This window comes from Oncorhynchus kisutch, linkage group LG6 (genome assembly GCF_002021735.2).
Source record: "Oncorhynchus kisutch isolate 150728-3 linkage group LG6, Okis_V2, whole genome shotgun sequence".
Taxonomy (NCBI): Eukaryota; Metazoa; Chordata; class Actinopteri; order Salmoniformes; family Salmonidae; genus Oncorhynchus; species Oncorhynchus kisutch.
This window is the reverse complement of record NC_034179.2, coordinates 13,062,997-13,085,756: the sequence shown is the minus strand read 5'-3', so window position 1 is coordinate 13,085,756 and position 22,760 is coordinate 13,062,997. Positions and strand designations below refer to the sequence as shown.

At 47.2% G+C, this 22,760-nt stretch overlaps 1 protein-coding gene across 1 annotated transcript in view; it reads left to right on the top strand.

Moving 5' to 3' along the window:
- fam163ba (family with sequence similarity 163 member B, genome duplicate a) overlaps window positions 1–21,953 on the top strand; it is a 39,382-nt gene extending 17,429 nt beyond the window's left edge. Inside the window, exons 2-3 of the mRNA XM_031826213.1 lie at window positions 14,190–14,305; window positions 17,797–21,953. Coding sequence (XP_031682073.1) covers window positions 14,213–14,305; window positions 17,797–18,198 — 495 coding nt within the window. The 5' untranslated portion in view covers window positions 14,190–14,212 and the 3' untranslated portion in view covers window positions 18,199–21,953. The remainder of the gene's footprint in view (window positions 1–14,189; window positions 14,306–17,796) is intronic.
- Window positions 21,954–22,760: the final 807 nt, after the last annotated feature.

Genomic DNA, 22,760 nt, shown 5'->3' with positions numbered 1-22,760 from the left:
AATGCCTTGGACTTTGACCACTGTTGTACTGTACAGTATAACTAAAATCAGCTTTGCCCTAAACTATTCAGTCTCTAAAGTGACACTTCTAATACCACCTGAAAAGGAGATTGTCATGCATAAATCCTGCTCCCCCCTTTTGGCGCTCGGTGTCGCCAGGTCTGCTAACCACCGGTCCTGGCAACCCACATTGCGCACACATGGCAACCATCATTACACACACCTGGACTTCATTACCACCCTGATTACTCTCCCTTCATATTGACCTCTGTAGCGTCAGTCATCAGGCAGGGGTGGGGGGGGGTTACATTCAGTATGTGACGCCTGTTTTGGATTTTCTTCATGTTTATTATTATTAAACTCAACTTCTGCACCAACTTCCTGACTCCCTGCGTATACGTTACAGAGATAATAAAAAGAGTGTCAATTTATACAACCTATTATTAACTACCCACTTTCCCTCCTTCAATGACACTTCCTCCAATCATTTTTCCCTCCTCCCTTCATGCTCTTCTTCAAGGACACCATGCCATCTCCCTGTCTCTCTCTCAGCTCTGAGCTCTTGTACAAAGGCATGTCTCTCTCTCAGCTCTGACCCTGCCTCTTGTACAAAGGTATGTCTCTCTCTCAGCTCTGACCCTGCCTCTTGTACAAAGGTATGTTTCTCTCTCAGCTCTGACCCTGCCTCTTGTACAAAGGTATGTCTCTCTCTCAGCTCTGACCCTGCCTCTTGTACAAAGGTATGTCTCTCTCTCAGCTCTGACCCTGCCTCTTGTACAAAGGTATGGCTCTCTCTCAGCTCTGACCCTGGCTCTTGTACAAAGGTATGTCTCTCTCTCAGCTCTGACCCTGCCTCTTGTACAAATACCCCATAATGACAAGGTGAAATGTTTGAAAATGTATGGAAAATGAAGAAAATACAGAAATATCTTGTTTACATATGTATTCACACCCCTGGGTCAATACTTTGTATAAGCACCTTTGGCAGTGATTACAGCTGGGAGTCTTTTTTGATACTTTCCACACCTGAATTGTACAACATTTGCACATTATTATTTTCAAACTTCTTCAAGCTTGGTCAAATTGGTTGTTGATCATTGATAGACAATCATTTTCAGGTCTTGCCATAGATTTTCAAGTAGATTTAACTCATCCACTCAGGAACATTTACTGTCTTCTTGGTAAGCCACTCCAGTGTAGATTTGGCCTTGTGTTTTAGGTTATTGTCCTGCAGAAAGGTGAATTCAACCTCCAGTGTCTGGTGGAAAGCAGACCGAACCAGGTTTTCCCTAGGATTTTGCCTGCGCTTAATTTCATTCCATTTCAATTTTATCCTGAAAAACTCCCCAGTCCTTAACAATTACAAGCAAACCCATAACATGATGCAGCCCCACTATACTTGAAAATATGGAAACTGGTACTGGTGTATTGGATTTGCCAGAAACATAACACTTTGTATTCAGGACAAAAAGTGAAATGTGGTTTTCTTCCTCTTCGGCAATTGAGTTAGGAAGGAAGCCTGTATCTTTGTAATTTCACCATGTTTTCTTAACCCATCTACAGTACCTATAGGTACTACCATCTACCAATTGGTGACCTTCTTTGCGAGCCATTGGATAACCTCCCTGGTCTTTGTGGTCTGCATTTGAAATTCACTGCTGGACTGAGGGTTCTTACAGATAATTGTATGTGTGGAGTACAGAGATGAAGTAGTCATTCAAAAATCATGTAAAAAAAATCTGAGCGGAAGCTCGTCTTGCATTGTGACTCAGAAAGTGACCACTGCAGTAAAATAAGGCTGCTGGCTCATTTGTGCTCCTTTACCTAGATCAGTAGGCCTACATATTGTGACTTATTGAAAAAATGCAACAGCCAGCATAATGTAAATTTTTTTCCTTAAAGCAAAATAGTGTTGCTGAATACTTGTTCATCATCAGTCTGCTCTAGGGTGTTGCTGAATACTTGTTCATCTTCAGTCTGCTCTACGGTGATGCTGAATACTTGTTCATTATCAGTCTGCTCTACGGTGTTGCTGAATACTTGTTCATCTTCAGTCTGCTCTAGGGTGTTGCTGAATACTTGTTCATCTTCAGTCTGCTCTACGGTGTTGCTGAATACTTGTTCATTATCAGTCTGCTCTAGGGTTCATGCTGCTTGGATTTTTTGAAAGCGAAGTAGCGACAGCATTGACTTTTTACTCTACCATTAGGACATTTCTGTTTCTGTGTACCACCTACCTGAGGGGGTTTACCTGGTCAGTCATGTGCTCAGCTGTGTTTGATTTTTATATATTTCCATTCTTACGCAACTCAATTTCTTGGTGTAATAGAAACTGCCGGCGTAACCCTACACAGCTGCTCAATGTCCCAGAATACATCTACTTGAAGGTCAGAAGATGGCGCCGGAAGAAATGGCAGCAGTTTTATGAGCGCCAAACCAATTGTGCTATTATGTGGGGTTTTTCGCATTATTTGTAACTTATTTTGTACATAATGTTTCTGCCACAAGAAAGGGCTTCTTGATATCAAGACAGCGATCACTCACCTCGGATTAGACTAAGATTTTTTCTTCAACAAGCAGGACGCACAGGATGTACTTCAGACACCTGACAAGGCCAATATCCCCATCATTGGCAGGAGAAAGAGATGCAGGTATAGAGGACACAGGGTGGTGTGCCTTGGAAGGATCCGCCAACGGCGAGTGGGAAATCTGCCTTTACATCAATATTACTTGCCAACGTACAATCATTGGACAATAAATAAGATTACATACAACCACAAATATCCTACTAACGGGACATTTAAAACTGTAATATCTTATGTTTCACCCAATCGTGGCTGAATAACGACATGGATAACATTTAGCTGGCTCGATATACGCTGCACAGGCTAGATAGAACAGCACACTCTGGTAAGACGGGGGGGGGGGGGGGGGGGACTGAAATCAGTCTTACCTCATTTCTATCAGCATGTTCAATGTGCAACCAGAGGGAAAAAAACTCTAGACCACCTTCACACCACACTCAGAGACGCATACAAAGTTCTCCCTCACCCCCCATTAGGCAAATCTGACCATAATTCAATCCTCCTGATTCCTGCTTATAAGGAAAAACTAAAGCAGGAAGCACCAGTGACTCTGTCAATAAAGAAGTGGTCAGATGACGCAGATGCTCAGCTTCAGGACTGTTTTGCTAGCACAGACTGGAATATGTTCCGGAATTCCCCCGATGGCATTGAGGAATACACCACATCAGTCACTGGCTTCATCAATAAGTGCATCGATGACGTTGTCCCAACAGTGACTGTATGTACGTACCCCAACCAGAAACCATGGATCACAGGCAAAGGCCGCACTTAGCTAAAGGGTAGAGCTGCTGACTTCAAGGAGCAGGACCCTAACCTGGAAGCTTATAAGAAATCCCGCTATGCCCTCAGACGAACCAAAAGGTTGTGGGGCCAGACAGATTACCAGGACGTGTGCTCTGGGCATGTGCTGACCAACTGGCAGGTGTCTTCACTGACATTTTCAATATGTCCCTGATTGAGTCTGTAACACCAGCATGTTTCAAGCAGACCACCATAGTCCATGTGCACTAAGGGAACCTTCTCCCTCTGCAAGGTCAGGGACTTGGCCGGGTGGTGCCAGAATAACAACCTGTCCCTCAACATAATCAAGATAAAGGAGATGATTGCAGACTACAGGAAAAGGAGAACCGAGCACTCATCAATGGGGTTGTTGTGGAGCAGGTTCAGAGCTTCAAGTTCCTTGGTGTCCACATCACCAACAAACTAGAATGGTCCAATCACACCAATACAGTTGTGAAGAGGGCTGCAACATCAAGAGCATCCTGACTGATTACATCCCTGCCTAGTACGGTAACTGCTCAGCTTCCGACCGCAAGGCACTACAGAGGGTAGTGCATACAGCCCAGTACATCACTGGGGCTAAGCTGCCTGCCATCCAGGACCTCTCTGTTCTCTGTGCTGTTCTCTCTGCTACCGCATGGCAAGCGGTAACGGAGCACCAAGTCCAAGAGCACCAAGTCTAGGACCAAAAGGCTCCACAACAGCTAATAAAATGGCTACCCGGACAATGCATTGTGTGTCCCCCCAACCCAACCTCTCCACCCTGTATAAAATCATTATATTGGATAAAGGAAGGTATTACATTTGACGTTTTTGGTCCGCCGTGGGTTTGGTCCGCCGTGGGTTTGGGTTTGGTCCGCCGTGGGTTTGGTCCATCGTGGGTTTGGGTTTGGTCCGCCGTGGGTTTGGTGCGCCGTGGGTTTGGTCCGCCGTGGGTTTGGGTTTGGTCCGCCGTGGGTTTGGTCCGCCGTGGGTTTGGTCCGCCATGGGTTTGGTCCGCGGTAGGTTTGGGTTTGGTCCGCCGTGGGTTTGGGTTTGGTCTGCCATGGGTTTGGTCCGCCGTGGGTTTGGTCCGCCGTGAGTTTGGTCCGCCGTGGATTTGGGTTTGGTGCGCCGTGGGTTTGGTCCGCCGTGGGTTTGGGTTTGGTCTGCCGTGGGTTTGGGTTTGATCCGCCGTGGGTTTGGTCCGCCGTGGGTTTGGTCCGCCTTGGGTTTGGTCCGCCGTGGGTTTGGTCCGCCGTGAGTTTGGTCCGCCGTGGATTTGGGTTTGGTGCGCCGTGGGTTTGGTCCGCCGTGGGTTTGGGTTTGGTCTGCCGTGGGTTTGGGTTTGGTCCGCTGTGGGTTTTGGTTTGGTCCGCCGTGGGTTTGGGTTTGGTCCGCCGTGGGTTTGGGTTTGGTCCGCCGGGGGTTTGGTCCGCCGTGGGTTTGGTCCGCCGTAGGTTTGGGTTTGGTCCGCCGTGGGTTTGGTCCGCCTTGGGTTTGGTCCGCGGTAGGTTTGGGTTTGGTCCGCCGTGGGTTTGGGTTTGGTCTGCCGTGGGTTTGGTCCGCCGTAGGTTTGGGTTTGGTCCGCCGTGGGTTTGGTCCGCCGTGGATTTGGGTTTGGTGCGCCGTGGGTTTGGTCCGCCGTGGGTTTGGGTTTGGTCCACCGTGGGTTTGGTCCGCTGTGGGTTTGGGTTTGGTCCGCCGTGGGTTTGTTCCGCCGTGGGTTTGGTCCGCCGTGGGTTTGGTCCGCCGTGGGTTTGGGTTTGGTCCGCCGTGGGTTTGGTGCGCCGTAGGTTTGGGTTTGGTCCGCCGTGGGTTTGGTCCGCCGTGGGTTTGGTCCGCCGTGAGTTTGGTCCACCGTGGATTTGGGTTTGGTGCGCCGTGGGTTAGGTCCGCCGTGGGTTTGGGTTTGGTCCGCCGTGGGTTTGGGTTTGGACCGCCGTGGGTTTGGTCCATCGTGGGTTTGGGTTTGGTCCGCTGTGGGTTTGGTCCGCCGTGGATTTGGGTTTGGTGCGCCGTGGGTTTGGTCCGCCGTGGGTTTGGGTTTGGTCCGCCGTGGGTTTGGTCCGCCGTGGGTTTGGGTTTGGTCCGCTGTGGGTTTTGGTTTGGTCCGCCGTGGGTTTGGGTTTGGTCCGCCGTGGGTTTGAGTTTGGTCCGCCGGGGGTTTGGTCCGCCGTGGGTTTGGGTTTGGTCCGCCGTGGGTTTGGTCCGGCGTAGGTTTGGGTTTGGTCCGCCGTGGGTTTGGTCCGCCGTGGGTTTGGTCCGCCGTGGGTTTGGTCCGCCGTGAGTTTGGTCCACCGTGGATTTGGGTTTGGTCCGCCGTGGGTTTGGGTTTGGTCCGCCGTGGGTTTGGTCCGCCATAGGTTTGGGTTTGGTCCACCGTGGGTTTGGTCCGCCGTGGGTTTGGTCCGCCGTGGGTTTGGTCCGCCGTGGATTTGGGTTTGGTGCGCCGTGGGTTTGGTCCGCCGTGGGTTTGGGTTTGGTCTGCCGTGGGTTTGGGTTTGGTCCGCCGTGGGTTTGGTCCGCCGTGGGTTTGGGTTTGGTCTGCCGTGGGTTTGGGTTTGGTCCGCCGTGGGTTTGGTCCGCCGTGGGTTTGGTCCGCCTTGGGTTTGGTCCGCCGTAGGTTTGGGTTTGGTCCGCCGTGGGTTTGGTCCGCCGTGGGTTTGGTCCGCGGTAGGTTTGGGTTTGGTCCGCCGTGGGTTTGGGTTTGGTCTGCCGTGGGTTTGGTCCGCTGTAGGTTTGGGTTTGGTCCGCCGTGGGTTTGGTCCGCCGTGGATTTGGGTTTGGTGCGCCGTGGGTTTGGTCCGCCGTGGGTTTGGGTTTGGTCCGCCGTGGGTTTGGTCCGCCGTGGGTTTGGGTTTGGTCCGCTGTGGGTTTTGGTTTGGTCCGCCGTGGGTTTGGGTTTGGTCCGCCGTGGGTTTGGGTTTGGTCCGCCGGGGGTTTGGTCCGCCGTGGGTTTGGGTTTGGTCTGCCGTGGGTTTGGTCCGCCGTAGGTTTGGGTTTGGTCCGCCGTGGGTTTGGTCCGCCGTGGATTTGGGTTTGGTGCGCCGTGGGTTTGGTCCGCCGTGGGTTTGGGTTTGGTCCGCCGTGGGTTTGGTCCGCCGTGGGTATGGGTTTGGTCCGCTGTGGGTTTTGGTTTGGTCCGCCGTGGGTTTGGGTTTGGTCCGCCGTGGGTTTGGGTTTGGTCCGCCGGGGGTTTGGTCCGCCGTGGGTTTGGGTTTGGTCCGCCGTGGGTTTGGTCCGCCGTAGGTTTGGGTTTGGTCCGCCGTGGGTTTGGTCCGCCGTGGGTATGGGTTTGGTCCGCTGTGGGTTTTGGTTTGGTCCGCCGTGGGTTTGGGTTTGGTCCGCCGTGGGTTTGGGTTTGGTCCGCCGGGGGTCTGGTCCGCCGTGGGTTTGGGTTTGGTCCGCCGTGGGTTTGGTCCGCCGTAGGTTTGGGTTTGGTCCGCCGTGGGTTTGGTCCGCCGTGGGTTTGGTCCGCCGTGGGTTTGGTCCGCCGTGAGTTTGGTCCGCCGTGGGTTTGGGTTTGGTCCGCCGTGGGTTTGGGTTTGGTCCGCCGGGGGTTTCGTCCGCCGTGGGTTTGGGTTTGGTCCGCCGTGGGTTTGGTCCGCCGTAGGTTTGGGTTTGGTCCGCCGTGGGTTTGGTCCGCCGTGGGTTTGGTCCGCCGTGGGTTTGGTCCGCCGTGAGTTTGGTCCACCATGGATTTGGGTTTGGTGCGCCGTGGGTTTGGTCCGCCGTGGGTTTGGTCCGCCGTGGGTTTGGGTTTGGTCCGCCGTGGGTTTGGTCCGCCATAGGTTTGGGTTTGGTCCACCGTGGGTTTGGTCCGCCGTGGGTTTGGTCCGCCGTGGGTTTGGTCCGCCGTGGATTTGGGTTTGGTGCGCCGTCGGTTTGGTCCGCCGTGGGTTTGGGTTTGGTCTGCCGTGGGTTTGGGTTTGGTCCGCCGTGGGTTTGGTCCGCCGTGGGTTTGGTTATACCACCATTTATTTGTGGTACATTAGGTGTATTCTTGGTGAGGTAGAGCTCAGGGAAGGTTTGATCTGTGATGCTGACCTGCCGTGTGTACTTTCCATGCACTATATTCTACGAACAGACAGGTTAACAATAAAGAACATTACAGGAATGAGGACATTTCTAGTTCATTATATTGTTTCTCTGAGCTGGCTTGTTGAATGGTTCTCTGTGGCAGTGTTCCTATTTCCCTGTGCATGTCTTTCATCTCCCCTGTAGCGTGTTCACACTCACTCTCCTATTTCAACTTTAGAATTGTCAAAAGTAATTGGCAAGACTCCTTTTGTGGTTAGTGCCATGTTTCATTAAAATGTGCCAACTTATTCCTTTGGACCCAGTGTGTGTGTGTGTGTGTGTGTGTGTGTGTGTGTGTGTGTGTGTGTGTGTGTGTGTGTGTGTGTGTGTGTGTGTGTGTGTGTGAGAGAGAGAGAGAGAGAGAGAGAGAGAGAGAGAGAGAGAGAGAGAGAGAGAGAGAGTTTGTGTGTATGAGAGAGTGAGAGAGAGAGGGGGGGAGATCATTTACATTGAGGGAGAGATAGGGAGAGAGGGAGAGATAATTGAAATTTAAATTGAGAGAGAAGAGGAGAGAGAGATACTTGAAATGTAAATTGAGAGAGAGAGATAGAGGGAGGGAGAGAGAGAGAGGGGAGAGAGAGTGAGAGGGAGACAGAGAGAGAATTCACATTTCAATTGCGTGGGAGAGAGGGAGAGATGGGGAGAGAGAGAGAGAGGGGGGGAGAGAGGGAGAGAGAGACAATGAGAGAAAAATTGAGAGAGGGGGAGAGAAGGAGGGGAGAGAGAGAGAGACCGAGACCGAGAGAGAGAGAGAGAGATAAAGAGAGAGAGAGGAGAGATGTGTGTTGTCTCTATGTGTGTGCATTTGTCTCAGTCTGTGTGTGTATGTACCGCTGTGTGTTTCTGTGAGCATGTCTGCATTATGTGTGTGTATGTACACAACATCTCTCTTGCATCTGTTATCTCTCAACATCTCTCTTGCTTCTGCATTCCACTAGACACGTTCACACTCAAGAGCTGAGACACACAAGAGCTGAGACAACAAGATTTCTACATTGTTGCTTAAAAAATGGTCTGTCTTCCTCCTCTTCGACTGTAGTGGCTGGACACTTTCTGTTTGCCTGCTTCCACGCTTTCCACTGTGTCTACGGTAAATAATTTATGCATCATGTCGTGTTACAGCAACACATCTCTCACACACTGATCTGATGAGATCATCCCTAGGGGACGCTAGGGGCTTGAGCTACACACAGCAGCACTGTGGTGGTGGATTTATAGCATGGGGTATTGGTGGAGGGGTTATATCATGGGTTATTGGGGGAAGGGTTATTTCATTGGTTATTGGTAGAGGGAGGTGTTATATCATGGGTTATTGGTGGAGGGGTTATTTCATTGGTTATTGGTAGAGGGAGGGGTTATATCATGGGTTATTGGGGGAAGGGTTATTTCCTTGGTTATTGGTAGAGGGAGGGGTTATATGATGGGTTATTAGTGGAGGGGTTATATCATGGGTTATTGGGGGAAGAGTTATTTCATTGGTTATTGGTAGAGGGAGGGGTTATATAATGGGTTATTAGTGGAGGGGTTTATATCATGGGTTATTAGTGGGGGGGGGGGTATATCATGGGTTAAAGGTAGGGAGGGTTATATCATGGGTTATTAGTGGAGGGGTTTATATCATGGGTTATTAGTGGGGGGGTTATATTATGGGTTATAGGTAGGGGGGTTATATCATGGGTTATTAGTGGAGGGGTTTATATCACGGGTTATTAGTGGGGGGGGGTTATATCATGGGTTATTAGTGGGGGGTGATAACATGGGTTATAGGTAGGGGGGTTTATATCATGGGTTATTGGTGGAGGGGTTTATATCATGGGTTATTAGTGGGGGGGGTTATGTCATGGGTTATTTGTGGGGGGGGTTTATATAATGGGTTATAGGTAGGGGGGTTATATCATGGGTTATTGGTGGAGGGGGGTGGGGGGTGGGGTTATATCAGAGGTGCGTGCAAATGTGTGTGTGTATGTGATGATAGCACATACTTATTAACACCTGCTCTTTCCATGACATAGACTGACCAGGTGAAAGCTATGATCCCTTATTGATGTCACCTGTTAAATCCACCAATCAATGTAGATGAAGGGGAGGAGACAGGTTAAAGAAGGATGTTTAAGCCTTGAGAACATTGAGACATGGATTGTGTATGTGTTCTATTCAGAGGGTGAATGGGCAAGACAAAACATTTAAGTGTCTTTGAACGGGGTACGGTAGTAGTTGGTATTCAATAACTGCAACGGTGCTGGGTTTTCATGCTCAACAGTTTCCCAAGTGTATTAAGAATGGTCCACCACCCAAAGGATATCCATCCAACTTGACACAACTGTGGGAAGCATTGGAGTCAACATGGGCCAGCATCCCTGTGGAACACATTTGACACCTTGTAGAGTCCATGCCCCGAAAAATGTAGGCTGTTCTGAATGCAAAAGGGGGTGAAACTCAATATTAGGAAGGTGCTCCTAATGTTATTTTTACTCAGTGTAGTATCGTACCGTACTTTACTGTATACTGTGTGTAAAAGATATTTGAGTAGGTAGCTTCCTCCGTCCTCTATCAGTAGGACGCATGATCAGATGTGCATGTTCTGTGGGGGTAATTTAGTACCGGTAACATAATTAGCCCCAGGTCAGAGGTTAATGAGCCGTCACTCTTGTCTAGCTGGTCAACACAACCAAGTCAATACCATAGACATATAATCATATAGAATAGAAAGATTTTATTTCTATGGTCAATATTCTCAGAGACATATGGACATAGTACACACAAGAAATGTGTCATATTTTGTAGACTGTTCATCTTTGTGAGATTTTTTAATTTCGACATCATTCTGTAGTCCAGTCTAGTCTGTAGTCCAGTCTAGTCTGTAGTCCTGTCTAGTCTGTAGTCCAGTCTAGTCTGTAGTCCAGTCTAGTCTGTAGTCCAGTCTAGTCTGTGGTCCAGTCTAGTCTGTAGTCCAGTCTAGTCTGTAGTCCTGTCTAGTCTGTAGTCCAGTCTAGTCTGTAGTCCTGTCTAGTCTGTAGTCCAGTCTAGTCTGTAGTCCAGTCTAGTCTGTAGTCCAGTCTAGTCTGTAGTCCTGTCTAGTCTGTAGTCCAGTCTAGTCTGTAGTCCAGTCTAGTCTGTGTCCAGTCTAGTCTGTAGTCCAGTCTAGTCTGTGGTCCAGTCTAGTCTGTAGTCCAGTCTAGTCTGTGGTCCAGTCTAGTCTGTAGTCCAGTCTAGTCTGTAGGTCCAGTCTAGTCTGTAGTCCTGTCTAGTCTAGTCTGTGGTCCAGTCTAGTCTGTAGTCCAGTCTAGTCTGTAGTCCAGTCTAGTCTGTGGTCCAGTCTAGTCTGTGGTCCAGTCTAGTCTGTAGTCCAGTCTAGTCTGTGGTCCAGTCTAGTCTGTAGTCCAGTCTAGTCTGTAGTCCAGTCTAGTCTGTGGTCCAGTCTAGTCTGTAGTCCAGTCTAGTCTGTAGTCCAGTCTAGTCTGTAGTCCAGTCTAGTCTGTGGTCCAGTCTAGTCTGTGGTCCAGTCTAGTCTGTGGTCCAGTCTAGTCTGTAGTCCAGTCTAGTCTGTGGTCCAGTCTAGTCTGTAGTCCAGTCTAGTCTGTAGTCCAGTCTAGTCTGTGGTCCAGTCTAGTCTGTAGTCCAGTCTAGTCTGTAGTCCAGTCTAGTCTGTAGTCCAGTCTAGTCTGTGGTCCAGTCTAGTCTGTAGTCCAGTCTAGTCTGTGGTCCAGTCTAGTCTGTAGTCCAGTCTAGTCTGTAGTCCAGTCTAGTCTGTGGTCCAGTCTAGTCTGTGGTCCAGTCTAGTCTGTAGTCCAGTCTAGTCTGTGGTCCAGTCTAGTCTGTAGTCCAGTCTAGTCTGTAGTCCAGTCTAGTCTGTGGTCCAGTCTAGGTCCAATCTTGTCTGTAGTCCAGTCTAGTCTGTAGTCCAGTCTAGTCTGTGGTCCAGTCTAGTCTGTAGTCCAGTCTAGTCTGTGGTCCAGTCTAGTCTGTAGTCCAGTCTAGTCTGTGGTCCAGTCTAGTCTGTGGTCCAGTCTAGGTCCAATCTTGTCTGTAGTCCAGTCTAGTCTGTAATCCAGTCTAGTCTGTGGTCCAGTCTAGTCTGTAGTCCAGTCTAGTCTGTGGTCCAGTCTAGTCTGTAGTCCAGTCTAGTCTGTGGTCCAGTCTAGTCTGTAGTCCAGTCTAGTCTGTGGTCCAGTCTAGTCTGTAGTCCAGTCTAGTCTGTGGTCCAGTCTAGGTCCAATCTTGTCTGTAGTCCAGTCTAGTCTGTGGTCCAGTCTAGTCTGTAGTCCAGTCTAGTCTGTGGTCCAGTCTAGTCTGTAGTCCAGTCTAGTCTGTGGTCCAGTCTAGTCTGTGGTCCAGTCTAGTCTGTAGTCCAGTCTAGTCTGTGGTCCAGTCTAGTCTGTAGTCCAGTCTAGTCTGTGGTCCAGTCTAGTCTGTGGTCCAGTCTAGTCTGTAGTCCAGTCTAGTCTTTGGTCCAGTCTAGGTCCAATCTTGTCTGTAGTCCAGTCTGACAGACCTGAATGAGACTGTTAATCTGCTGTCTTTTTAATTCTGTTTTGGTTTTCAGTTTCTTCTCTTTCCAATTCTTAGCACAGATCTATTGACCTGTACATTAGATTTGTCAAACTAGATTATATCCGGTAGGTTTGCTACAGTATGTGTTGTTTGTAGAGAGTTCCCTATATTGACTTGATCAGATCTATCTAAAGTAACAAGGTAAAGGGCCTAAAGACAGGTTGTTGTTGTCTTTCAAGAGGATTGGGAGGTTAGGTTGGTTGGGAGGTTAGGTTAGGTTGGTTGGGAGGTTATGTTGGTTGGGAGGTTAGGTTGATTGGGAGGTTAGGTTGATTGGGAGGTTAGGTTGATTGGGAGGTTATGTTCATTGGGAGGTTAGGTTGATTGGGAGGTTAGGTTGATTGGGAGGTTAGGTTGATTGGGAGGTTAGGTTGGTTGGGAGGTTAGGTTTGTTGGTTGGGAGGTTAGGTTGATTGGGAGGTTAGGTTGATTGGGAGGTTAGGTTGGTTGGGAGGTTAGGTTGGTTGGGAGGTTAGGTTGATTGGGAGGTTAGGTTGATTGGGAGGTTAGGTTGATTGGGAGGTTAGGTTGGTTGATTGGGAGGTTAGGTTGATTGGGAGTTTAGGTTGGTTGGGAGGTTAGGTTGGTTGGGAGGTTAGGTTGGTTGGGAGGTTAGGTTGATTTGGAGGTTAGGTTGGTTGGGAGGTTAGGTTGGTTGGGAGTTTAGGTTGGTTGGGAGTTTAGGTTGATTTGGAGTTTAGGTTGGTTGGGAGGTTAGGTTGGTTGGGAGGTTAGGTTGGTTGGGAGGTTAGGTTGGTTGGGAGGTTAGGTTGGTTGGGAGGTTAGGTTGGTTGGGAGGTTAGGTTGGTTGGGAGGTTAGGTTGATTTGGAGTTTAGGTTGGTTGGGAGGTTAGGTTGGTTGGGAGGTTAGGTTGGTTGGGAGGTTAGGTTGGTTGGGAGGTTAGGTTGGTTGGGAGGTTAGGTTGAAAAGAGGAGCTCCAAAGAGGAGCTCAGTTTAGATGTTTTTTTAAATGTTGCTGCCTCAGCAAATCCTTAATGGCAACGCTGCTGTCTTAATTTTTTTCCTCTGTGACCTCTGAATAAGGTTCAGAGTTCAGAGGTCAATCATCCTTGCCTCTGAGTAGGAGACAGGGGTCATAATCCATCCCAGCCCCATCTGTTTCTCTGTCTGTCCCTCCACAGCTCATCCTGTTTTTAATCTCCTGTGTCTGTGTTTCAAGCAGAGAGACAAAGTCTAGATTATGGATTTATGCTTTGATTTTATTATATGTTAGTAAAGGGAGGATAATTCAATAAGCGCCCTCAGTGGATGACATAGTTAAAGATCTGCTTAATGAATACAATACACTGATAGATACTGTCTTTATTTTATATCTTTCCTCTCCCCCTCTCTCTCCCTCTTTCCTCCCCCCCTCTCTCTCTCTCTCTTTCGTCTGCCCCTCTCTCTCCTTCTTTCCTCTCCCCCTCTCTCCCTCTCTCTTTCCTCTCCCCTCTCTCTCTCTCTTTCCTCTCCCCCTCTCTCTCCCTCTTTCCTCTCCACCTCTCTCTCCCTCTTTCCTCTCCCTCTTTCCTCCCCCCTCTCTCTCCCTCTTTCCTCTCCCCCCTCTGTCTCTCTTTCTTTCCTCACCCCCTCTCTCTCTCTTTCATCTCCCCCCTCTGTCTCTCTCCCTTTCCTCTCCCCCTCTCTCTCCCTCTTTCCTCTCCCCCTCTCTCTCCCTCTTTCCTCTCCCCCTATCTCTCCCTCTTTCATCTCCCCCTCTCTTTCCCTCTTTCCTCCCCCCTCTCTCTCTCTCTCTCTCTTTCGTCTGCCTCTCTCTCCTTCTTTCCTCTCCCCCTCTCTCTCTCTTTCCTCTCCCCCTCCCTCTCCATCTTTCCTCTCCACCTCTCTCTCCCTCTTTCCTCTCCCCTCTCTCTCCCTCTTTCCTCTCCCCCTCCCTCTCTCTCTCTCTCTCTTTCCTCTCCCCCCTCTGTCTCTCTCTTTCTTTCCTCTTCCCTTATCTGTCTCTCTCTCTTTCCTCTCCCCTTCTCTCTCTCTCTTTCCTCTCTCCTCCATCTCCCCCTCTCTCTCGCTCTCTTTCCTCCCCATCTCTCTCTCTGTCTCTCTCTCTTTCCTCTCCCCTTCTCTCTCTCTCTTTCCTCTCTCCTCCATCTCCCCCTCTCTCTCGCTCTCTTTCCTCCCCCTCTCTCTCTCTGTCTCTCTCTCTCCATCTTCTCCTTCCCCCTCTTTATTTCATTCTCTCTTCTCTACAGGCTGTTGATGGAGAGGATTTCGAATGACAGCCGGGACAGTGGTCATCACAGGCGGTATTTTAGCTACAGTTATCTTACTGTGCATCATCGCAGTACTCTGTTACTGTAGACTGCAGGTAAGACCTTCTCATGCCCTCGCTCTGTACAGATGTACTGTAAATCTGACTGAGAGCAGACTGGCTTCTTTAATAAGCTGTTGCTTGTGTCTTGAAAATCATTAGTAAAACTAAAATTCCACAACAATAAGTCAATGCACTAAATGAAAAAGCCTTTAATTCGTTGGCTTACCTATGGCCTCTCTCAGGCCCCTCTCAAGCCCCTCCCAGGCCCCTCTCAAGCCCCTCTCAGGCCCCTCTCAAGCCCCTCCCAGGCCCCTCTCAAGCCCCTCTCAGGCCCCTCTCAAACCCCTCCCAGGCCCCTCTCAAGCCCCTCTCAGGCCCCTCTCTATAACTCTCTTCATTGTGGTCAGATCATGTACTGTCATTGAATTGTCAGCGTCACAATAAGCACTGAGCCCCCTCTATTCCTCTGTCTAAGACCTCTGACTGAGAGCTTTAGTAAGATGTGGCATGTATCTTGATCATCAGTAAAACTGAAAGCTTTATTGAGGTCAAGCTATATGGTATCAGGATGTACCTCTTGGGACAGCTCCTCTCTTCATCGAGGTCAGGCTATGTGGTATCAGGATGATCCAATGTCACGATATTCACACACTTCTTAAACAGTTAGTCATCACAACATTACACAACCAGTGTGTGTTCAAGCCACACTATCACGTGTCAGGGTTGACCCAGATGCAGACAGTGTCGAAGTAACAAAAGTGTAGTACTAGAACAGGGGGCAGGCAGAATGACAGGTCAAGGTTAGGCAGAGGTCAGTAATCCAGATCAGAGTCCATAAGGTACAGAACGACAGGCTCAGGGTCAGGGCAGGCAGAGGTCAATAATCCAGGGTGGTGTGACAAGGTACAGAACGGCAGGCTCAGGGTCAGGGCAGGCAGAATGGTCAAAACCAGGAAAACCAGAAACAGGAACTAGAAAAAGACAGGAGCAGGGGGAAACGCTGGTAGGCTGAACGAAAAAAACGAACTGGCAACAGACAAACAGAGAACACAGGTATAAATACACAGGGGATAATGAGGGGAGATGGGCGACACCTTGAGGGGGGTGGAGACAATCACAAAGAGGTGAAACAGATCAGGGTGTGACATACACGCTTCATTATTTTAGGCATTTTATATGGCTAATGTTTGTTTGTTTGTGTATCTGGATCCCCACTAGCTTTTGCAGAAGCTGCAGCTACTCTTCCTGGGGTCCGCAAAAAACACAAAACATGACAAGTAACAAAACACTGATACACTGAACAAATCAAATCAATCAAATCAAATGTTATTTGTCACATGGCCGAATACAGTAGGTGTAGACCTACAGTGAAATGCTTACTTACAAGCCCTTAACCAACAATGTTTTAAGAAGTTTAAATTTAAAAAAGTGTTAAGTACAAAATAGAAAAGAACAGTCACAAAAATTTAAAATACAACGATATACAAACAATACAACAACAACTAAATAATGTCTGGCTTAGACTGCGTCTGTGTGTGTTTGTGTCCCATCACAGTACCCGCCATTCCATGAGTCTGTTTTTTAAAGGTCATTTTCCTCTTTTCTTGAGGAGTTGGAGATCCCTGACCACAGTCTGAACAACAACTATGTCTCTATTAGGTGTTGCTGTAAGCGTTTCTCAGATCAGAACTCTCTCACTAGACACGACGATGTGTTGGTCCAGCAGGGTTCTCTGGTTCTGGGATATCTGATGATTTGTGCTCATCAAACCGTCAGTGTGTAGATAGAAGTGGGTAGGATGGATCGGGGTGAGTTGAGACACGTTCCATTACACTGTATTACCATAAAACTGTAAGTGGGTCAAAAAGAGATGACATTTAATTAACTAAGCATCCATTCCTATTCCATTCAGCTAAACGACAGACAGCACAGCTCCTTCTCTCAGAGTCATGTCTGAGTAATTATACAAATACTCGGTTCCTCTCTCATCTCTTTCTCTCAGGCACGATCTCTTTGCCGACCTCAGATGTATCTCAGTGTAATATTTTGTAACAGCTCAACGTCTTTGGACACTGTGCTATCTAACCTCCAAACAAGCTTCAATGCCATACAACACTCCTTCCGTGGCCTCCAACTGCTCTTAAACGCTAGTAAAACCAAATGCATGCTTTTCAACCGGTCGCTGCCTGCACCCGCATGCCCGACTAGCATCACCACCCTGGATGGTTCCGACCTAGAATATGTGGACGTCTATAAGTACCTAGGTGTCTGGCTAGACTGCAAACTCTCCTTCCAGACTCATATCAAACATCTCCAATCGAAAATCAAATCAAGAGTCGGCTTTCTATTCCGCAACAAAGCCTCCTTCACTCACGCCGCCAAGCTTACCCTAGTAAAACTGACTATCCTACCGATCCTCGACTTCGGCGATGTCATCTACAAAATGGCTTCCAACACTCTACTCAGCAAACTGGATGCAGTCTATCACAGTGCCATCCGTTTCGTCACTAAAGCACCTTATACCACCCACCACTGCGACTTGTATGCTCTAGTCGGCTGGCCCTCGCTACATATTCGTCGCCAGACCCCCTGGCTCCAGGTCATCTACAAGTCCATGCTAGGTAAAGCTCCGCCTTATCTCAGCTCACTGGTCACGATGGCAACACCCATCCGTAGCACGCGCTCCAGCAGGTGTATCTCACTGATCATCCCTAAAGCCAACACCTCATTTGGCCGCCTTTCGTTCCAGTACTCTGCTGCCTGTGACTGGAACGAATTGCAAAAATCGCTGAAGTTGGAGACTTTTATCTCCCTCACCAACTTCAAACATCAGCTATCTGAGCAGCTAACCGATCGCTGCAGCTGTACATAGTCTATTGGTAAATAGCCCACCCTTTTTCACCTACCTCATCCCCATACTGTTTTTATTTATTTACTTTTCTGCTCTTTTGCACACCAATATCTCTACCTGTACATGACCATCTGATCATTCATCACTCCAGTGTTAATCTGCAAAATTGTAATTATTTGCCTACCTCCTCATGCCTTTTGCACACATTGTATATAGACTCCCCCTTTGGTTTCTACTGTGTTATTGACTTGTTAATTGTTTACTCCATGTGTAACTCTTTGTTGTCTGCTCACACTGCTATGCTTTATCTTGGCCAGGTCGCAGTTGCAAATGAGAACTTGTTCTCAACTAGCCTACCTGGTTAAATAAAGGTGAAATAAAAAAAATAAAAAATAAAAATGTAATGTTTGATAATAGCTGACCAAATTTCAATGTGTGCCACACTAGACAGTTTTCAACACAGTGTAGATTTAGAGCAGGCCTGCCATGTCAGTCAAGTAACGAATTAAGTGATAATTGCTGTTTGCAGCATCTTCATCGTAATGTTTTGCTGTCAGCGTTACATTGAATATCATGTAGGAAATGGACATTCCAAAAGAGCCTTTCAAGTCTTTGGATAATTTGACAGTTGTGTTTGAAACAGGTCTGTCACAGATAAACCTGAATCTCTCCTTGTGTCTTTTCTCCCTGACAGTATTATTGCTGTAAGAAGGAGGAGTTGGAGTCGGAGGAGGAGGAGCCCGACTTTGCAGTGACGTCCCGCCTCCCGCCAGTCCATTCCAACCATAACATCGTGGCGGCGTCGGTCGCCGCCTCCACCCCTAACGGCCCCGCCCTCTTCACACCGCCTTTAGCGCGGAAACTAACGCGCTCGCAGACATTTTGCCCTTCGTGCACACACCATGATGTGCCCTTCTACCTGCAGCATCCGGACGGCCTGCGGAACGGCGGCGACCGCATCAGCTACCGTAGCATCCAACAGCATGACCTGGAACTGCCCTTAGAAATGCCCAGCTACCACAAACTGAACCTGACCCGGTCAGTCACCATGAGGGACATGTTCAACCGCAGCTGCAGCATCAGCACTGACGTCTAGTGGTATCGGCGACACCCCATGGCATGGAGGGCTCATGGAAACAGATAGATAAATACAATGGGGACAGATAGTGGGACTGCAGCTCGACAACCACAGCTCCATGTCCCTTGGTCTTATGCTGAGATATAACCGCACATTAACTGGTGAAAATATAAGCATTAAAAAAATCCATCCTCTCCTCATCCGCTTGGTCTGTGGTGAGTAGGCTGTTGACCCTCAAATAAAACAGTTTCTACTCTGTCTGGACTCGTATTGGATTACCCTAAACCTAAACGGTCTAACTAAACCACCCTCCGGTCTAACTAAATTACCCTCCCGTCTAACTAAACCACCCTCCGGTCTAACTAAATTACCCTCCCGTCTAACTAAACCACCCTCCGGTCAAACTAAATTACCCTCCCGTCTAAATAAACCACCCTCCGGGTCTAACTAAATTACCCTCCCGTCTAACTAAACCACCCTCCGGTCTAACTAAATGACCCTCTGGTCTAACTAAACCACCCTCCAGTCTAACTAAACCACCCTCCCGTCTAACTAAATTACCCTCCCGTCTAACTAAACCACCCTCTGGTCTAACTAAACCACCCTCCTGTCTAACTAAACCACCCTCCGGTCTAACTAAACCACCCTCCGGTCTAATAAATGACCCTCCGGTCTAAATAAACCACCCTCTGGTCTAACGAAACCACCCTCCGGTCTAAATAAACCACCCTCTGGTCTAACGAAACCATCCTCCAGTCAAACTAAATTACCCTCCCGTCTAACTAAACCATCCTCCCGTCTAACTAAACCACCCTCTGGTCTAACGAAACCACCCTCTGGTCTAACTAAATTACCCTCCCGTCTAACTAAACCATCCTCCAGTCAAACTAAATGACCCTCCGGTCTAACTAAACCATCCTCCCGTCTAACTAAACCACCCTCTGGTCTAACGAAACCACCCTCTGGTCTAACTAAATTACCCTCCCGTCTAACTAAACCATCCTCCAGTCAAACTAAATGACCCTCCGGTCTAACTAAACCATCCTCCAGTCAAACTAAATGACCCTCCGGTCTAACTAAACCATCCTCCAGTCAAACTAAATTACCCTCCCGTCTAACTAAACCATCCTCCAGTCTAACTAAACCACCCTCCCGTCTAACTAAACCACCCTCCCGTCTAACTAAACCACCCTCCCGTCTAACTAAACCACCCTCCGGTCTAACTAAATTACCCTCCGGTCTAAATAAACCACCCTCTGGTCTAACTAAACCACCCTCCCGTCTAACTAAACCACCCTCTGGTCTAACTAAACCACCCTCCCGTCTAACTAAACCACCCTCCGGTCAAACTAAATGACCCTCCGGTCTAACTAAACCACCCTCTGGTCTAATAAATGACCCTCTGGTCTAACTAAACCACCCTCTGGTCTAATAAATGACCCTCCAGTCTAACTAAATCCCCTCTGGTCTAATTCCACCACATCAACTGTACCTTTGAATAATAAATACCAGACTTTCTGTAGATGCTGCTAAAAGGATAAATAAGAGGGCTATGGAGCCTCCTCCCACTACTACCACTCTCCACCAATCCCCAGCCTGATCACCAGAAAGGGGACGGAGCAGATCATATCTGAAGTTATGGTCCAAGTTATAGAGTATGCCATCCATCACATCATGGTTTGGAATTGTAGGAGTGATGGAAGAGAGGGGAGCAACATGATAGAGACCATAAAAACATAGGAAATTAAGGGCTTCTGGTGGATTATGGGGAATGGATTACTCTGCTCTTTTTCCACATGCTCTTTGAGAGAGAGAGAGAGAGAGAGAGAGAGAGGGAGAGAGAGCGGGAGTGAGAGAGAGAGCAAAAGAGAGTGAGTGAAAGAGAGAGAGAGAGAGAAAGAGTGAGAAAGAGTGAGAGAGAGATCTTTTACTAAGAGAACATTAGAGACTATCTGCTTCTTAAGGAAGACCAACCAGGGTGATGATCTTGTGTTGTACATACAGCTGCACATTATGATTCTGTTCTTAACGTCAGTGTGTTATGAGGGTGAGACGTGTGTCCCCCTAGTGTGTGTCTTACATACCAACGAAGTGATGTATAAAAATCATTCTAGCCAGCGTTGTACACGACATGTTATCCTACTTTTCAGACTAACTGGACTGCAATAACAGTAAAAGGACATTAAAGCGTGGGCTTTTCAGTTATGTTATTTATTAATGTGCCAATTTACCAAACAGCGTGTAGAGTTTGCTTAACTCGTTGGGATAAACAAGCTAAGAGGTTTTTGGAAAGTTGTTTTCCCTTTTTGAGGTTTTACTTCAGTCGTTACTGTATACTGTCTATTCTAATTAGGTCTGATGAGAAAACATACCGATGACAAAAACTAAATAAACAACCTTCATATTTTATACACTTTAGCTTTACAATGTAATTTATGGTAATCTTGTTCACTGGAGTTTCAAATCGTGGTCTTTTCACCTGATTCCTTGTGTCTAAAATCTGAGATCCGCGGGCTAATAAAGCTAAACAATATTTTGTGGCTTTTCTTCATTCAATTGGTTTGGACTTGGCCTAGCTCCCTCCACACACCTTGCTGGACTAAGAGGATGTACTAACTCTGCACTCGATTGATTGGCCTGGAAGTGCCTGGTCGTTCTTTCTGGATTCTGCTAGCAGCACCGGAGGAGAAAAGGCATCAGCTGTGCTGTGTGTACAGTATATTCAGGATGGGGATGGAGAGACTCTGTGGTTGTGTTTTCATGCCAACAGGGTACTCTTTCAATCAGATTATTTACTGCTAAGATTAAATCGGAGGGAATGTGCAGTGGGGGCTGGAATCTGATTGTTATTGTCATTGGATACATTGCCTCTGTTCTCTCGTTTATTTGACCACCCCTGGTTTACCAGCAAACACTGTTGTTTTCTTTGGTTTGTTTATTCCACCCCTGGTTTACCAGCAAACACTGTTGTTTTCTTTGGTTTGTTTATTCCACCCCTGGTTTACCAGCAAACACTGTTGTTTTCTTTGGTTTGTTTATTCCACCCCTGGTTTACCAGCAAACACTGTTGTTTTCTTTAGTTTGTTTATTCCACCCCTGGTTTACCAGCAAACACTGTTGTTTTCTTTGGTTTGTTTATTCCACCCCTGGTTTACCAGCAAACACTGTTGTTTTCTTTGGTTTGTTTATTCCACCCCTGGTTTACCAGCAAACACTGTTGTTTTCTTTGGTTTGTTTATTCCACCCCTGGTTTACCAGCAAACACTGTTGTTTTCTTTGGTTTGTTTATTCCACCCCTGGTTTACCAGCAAACACTGTTGTTTTCTTTGGTTTGTTTATTCCAGCAAGTGAAACATTTTGTCTGAACAGTATGTGACTTTTTATTTAATTGATCTATTCTTGCATCATGTTTATTCAAAACAAACACACAGATACATATACAGTACACACATGTATGAATACATATTATTTTTCAAAAATATATCTTCTTTTTAACAACTTTACTACTGACAGCCGCACAGGAAATTAGTGCCATAAGGAATTGTATGAGAGACAAACATTATTATATTTATTTTAACTTTGATAATTATTATTATTATTATTATTCTAAAGTATTGGTGTTCTTTGCTGAACTACAGTATTGCATAATCTCAGTATTTGCATTTTATGATCAACTTTCTTTGTTTCTGAGCTCTCTAAGGTAAAACATGTTTTTGTTATTGTTTCGACTGTATGACTAACCAACATAGGGTCAATAAAAGGGTGTGAAAATCTCTAGTATTTATGCTCTTCTCTACTGCTGTAGTTGTCACAAGGAAAGCAAATACATATTTTCTTACTAAAGACTTGGCTAAAGACCTCCTCCTCCAGTCCTTACTAAAGACTTGGCTAAAGACCTCTTCCTCCAGTCCTTACTTACTCTTGAGTTATACTATACCGAAGAAAAACATAAATGCAGCATGTAAAGTGTTGGTCCCATGTTTCAATAACAGATCCCAGAATTTTTCAAACACACAACCCCTTATAAAAATCTATTTGTTGCTGCAAACTTCCCGCAGGTTTGTGCCAAATTTACTACAAACTAAATAGTGTGGCACAAAATGTTGCCATAAGTTTTCAAATGTTTGCCACTAGTGGTGAATCTGCGGCAAACCTTTGGCAACAATAATATTTATTGCCACTAGTTGCAAACAGTTTACCTGAAGCCGTTTCTGGTGAACACGAGTTCCAAGACCAGTAACCGTTGACGACCAATCAAGGGGATTAGAAACATCTGTTGGAAAATGGAAACCAAGCTATCTACCTAGCTACAGTACCTAGCTACCAAAGTTGTCCGTTGAGTGTGTTACTTATTAATACTTTTTTTTAAATAAACTTTAACATTTTAAATTAGGCCTAGTTAGCAATGTCATGTTTTATGGGATAGAGTGAAACACATTTTGGTGATACCAGTTTCCTTCTGTCAGCACCACTGAAAGTATTCATCTCCCATGGCGCTTTGACTATTTTGTTGCATTACAACCTGGAATTTAAATGGATAGTCCAAAATGGTGAAGTGAAATGAAAAACTTGTTTAAAAA